Source organism: Limulus polyphemus, unplaced genomic scaffold, assembly GCF_000517525.1.
Source record: "Limulus polyphemus unplaced genomic scaffold, Limulus_polyphemus-2.1.2 Scaffold1800, whole genome shotgun sequence".
NCBI lineage: Eukaryota > Metazoa > Arthropoda > Merostomata > Xiphosura > Limulidae > Limulus > Limulus polyphemus.
In genome coordinates, this window is record NW_013667410.1 from 102,732 (window position 1) to 104,578 (window position 1,847).

The following is a 1,847-nucleotide window of genomic DNA, read 5'->3' on the forward strand; positions in this document are numbered from 1 at the left end:
AAAAGATACTATAGAAGACCTTATCAATAAAAAGGTGAGTATGGGAAAAAAAGATAATTACAAATATGTAAAATAAGTAACACAAAAGAAATATATAAAAGTTTTGACACAAATTATAGTAAATTTTGTTAGATTATTAGTACTTTTTGTTGCCTTTGATATCCATTTCTAGATCCTTTAGACCAATAACCCTTTTGTTTAATTAACAATATAGTATTTTTTTTTATAACAATTCCAATTAAATACAAAATTTAAAATCATTTCAGATCACATAGATGATCCCCCTCCACCCATGTCTGGTACCAAGTTATTACTCATTATGCTGTGTGCCATATTTGGTGTATTTATATGTGTTGTGGTTGGTGTGGTAGTATTCCAGAAGCAGCAGGAGACTTCTAGAAAACGATTTTACTGATGTGTCTGTGAACAAGTAATTTACCTCATAAGATGAGTGACATCAAGTTGTGGGACATATGATCAATAATTAGGAATTGGGTTTACAAAACTGAACATAATACAGTCTTGCAATTTTTTTTAATTTTTTTTTGTGGGTGTGAATGTGCTATAATCATTTTCTAATGAAATGATTGTAAATATATGTGAAATTGTCCTGTTTTTATAACTGCTGTACAACTTAAGTTTATGGATTCAAGTTTAATATCTTAGAATTTGGTAAAAATTTCATACCTTTAAGTTTTGTCACCTACGAAAAAGATTACAGAGTGATCTACATTGAATTTTTGAAGAAAAGCTATAAATTCATACACTATAATATGACTGTAAAATTACCTGTTTTCTTCCTGCAAAATGTATTCGTTTTCAAATTTCTGTATCAAATAATAAATGTTTCTAGCCACCAATAGCTATTTTGATACATAATGTATGAGTATTTGAAATAAAAAAAATGAATTGCAAAGTATTGTTTTATTCATTTAAAACGTTTCTTTATACTGTTATTAATTTCTTTAAATTAATAACTGGGTGAGAATTGCTTGTTGATAGTCATCAGAAGAGGTAAGTTATATGGTGTTTTTCAGACCTTATTTCAATGCTTTACTAATAGTTTGAAGTGCAGAATAATAGTGAATAGTTTAAAATTATCTATTATGATCCTTCCATTCCAGTTTCTTTTGCTTAAGAATGTACCCTTTTTTAAATTAATAATTTTCCCATTTTAAAGATTTTTCCTGAAAAGTAAAATTGTCTTGCAAGTATACAAAAAAAAAAATCCAGTATCAGTCTAGCAACTGTGACACTGATGTATTATTTCCACTACTCACAGCCATGTCAAATCTTAACACAGAAACATGGTTAGCAGGCTGATTGACTGTTAGAAAAGAACCAGGAAACTCTTACAGGCCACTACTAACTACAGGATTTAAACTTCTTCTTCTTGTTTAATTACAGTTGCTTTATTCAGAATTCATAAAGGCAAGCAGAAAAGTCCTGATACATATTTTTAACTTGTATCATTATTTTATTCCCATAATTAGTAATTATGATGTGTTTTCAATAAAATACTTTTAAACTAGTCCATAATCACAAAGGTCTGGAAAACCTTTGTGCTTTTTATTCAGTGATTACAATATCATTATGAAGTGATGCTAAATATCTACACTGGAAGACTTCTGTGTTTTATATTTGTGATTACAATATAATAAACTGTTACACATCTGTAAAATGGAAGACTTGTAAGTTTTATACTCAGTGATTATAACTTGAAATATTGTTACATATCTTTACGTTGGAAAGCGTTCATTTTAAACGGTGATTAAAGCTTGATATACACAGCGTGGTCACAAGTAAATAGACACCACCTTTACAAAAAAAATTAAAATTTTCAGTCA

General features: G+C 28.2%; 1 protein-coding gene across 1 annotated transcript in view; it reads left to right on the forward strand.

Annotated features, from left to right (window-relative positions):
• LOC106464980 (vesicular integral-membrane protein VIP36-like) overlaps window positions 1-916 on the forward strand; it is a 52,310-nt gene extending 51,394 nt beyond the window's left edge. The window contains 1 exon segment of the mRNA XM_013925159.2: window positions 267-916. Coding sequence (XP_013780613.1) covers window positions 267-415 — 149 coding nt within the window. The 3' untranslated portion in view covers window positions 416-916.
• The last annotated feature ends 931 nt before the right edge of the window (window positions 917-1,847 follow it).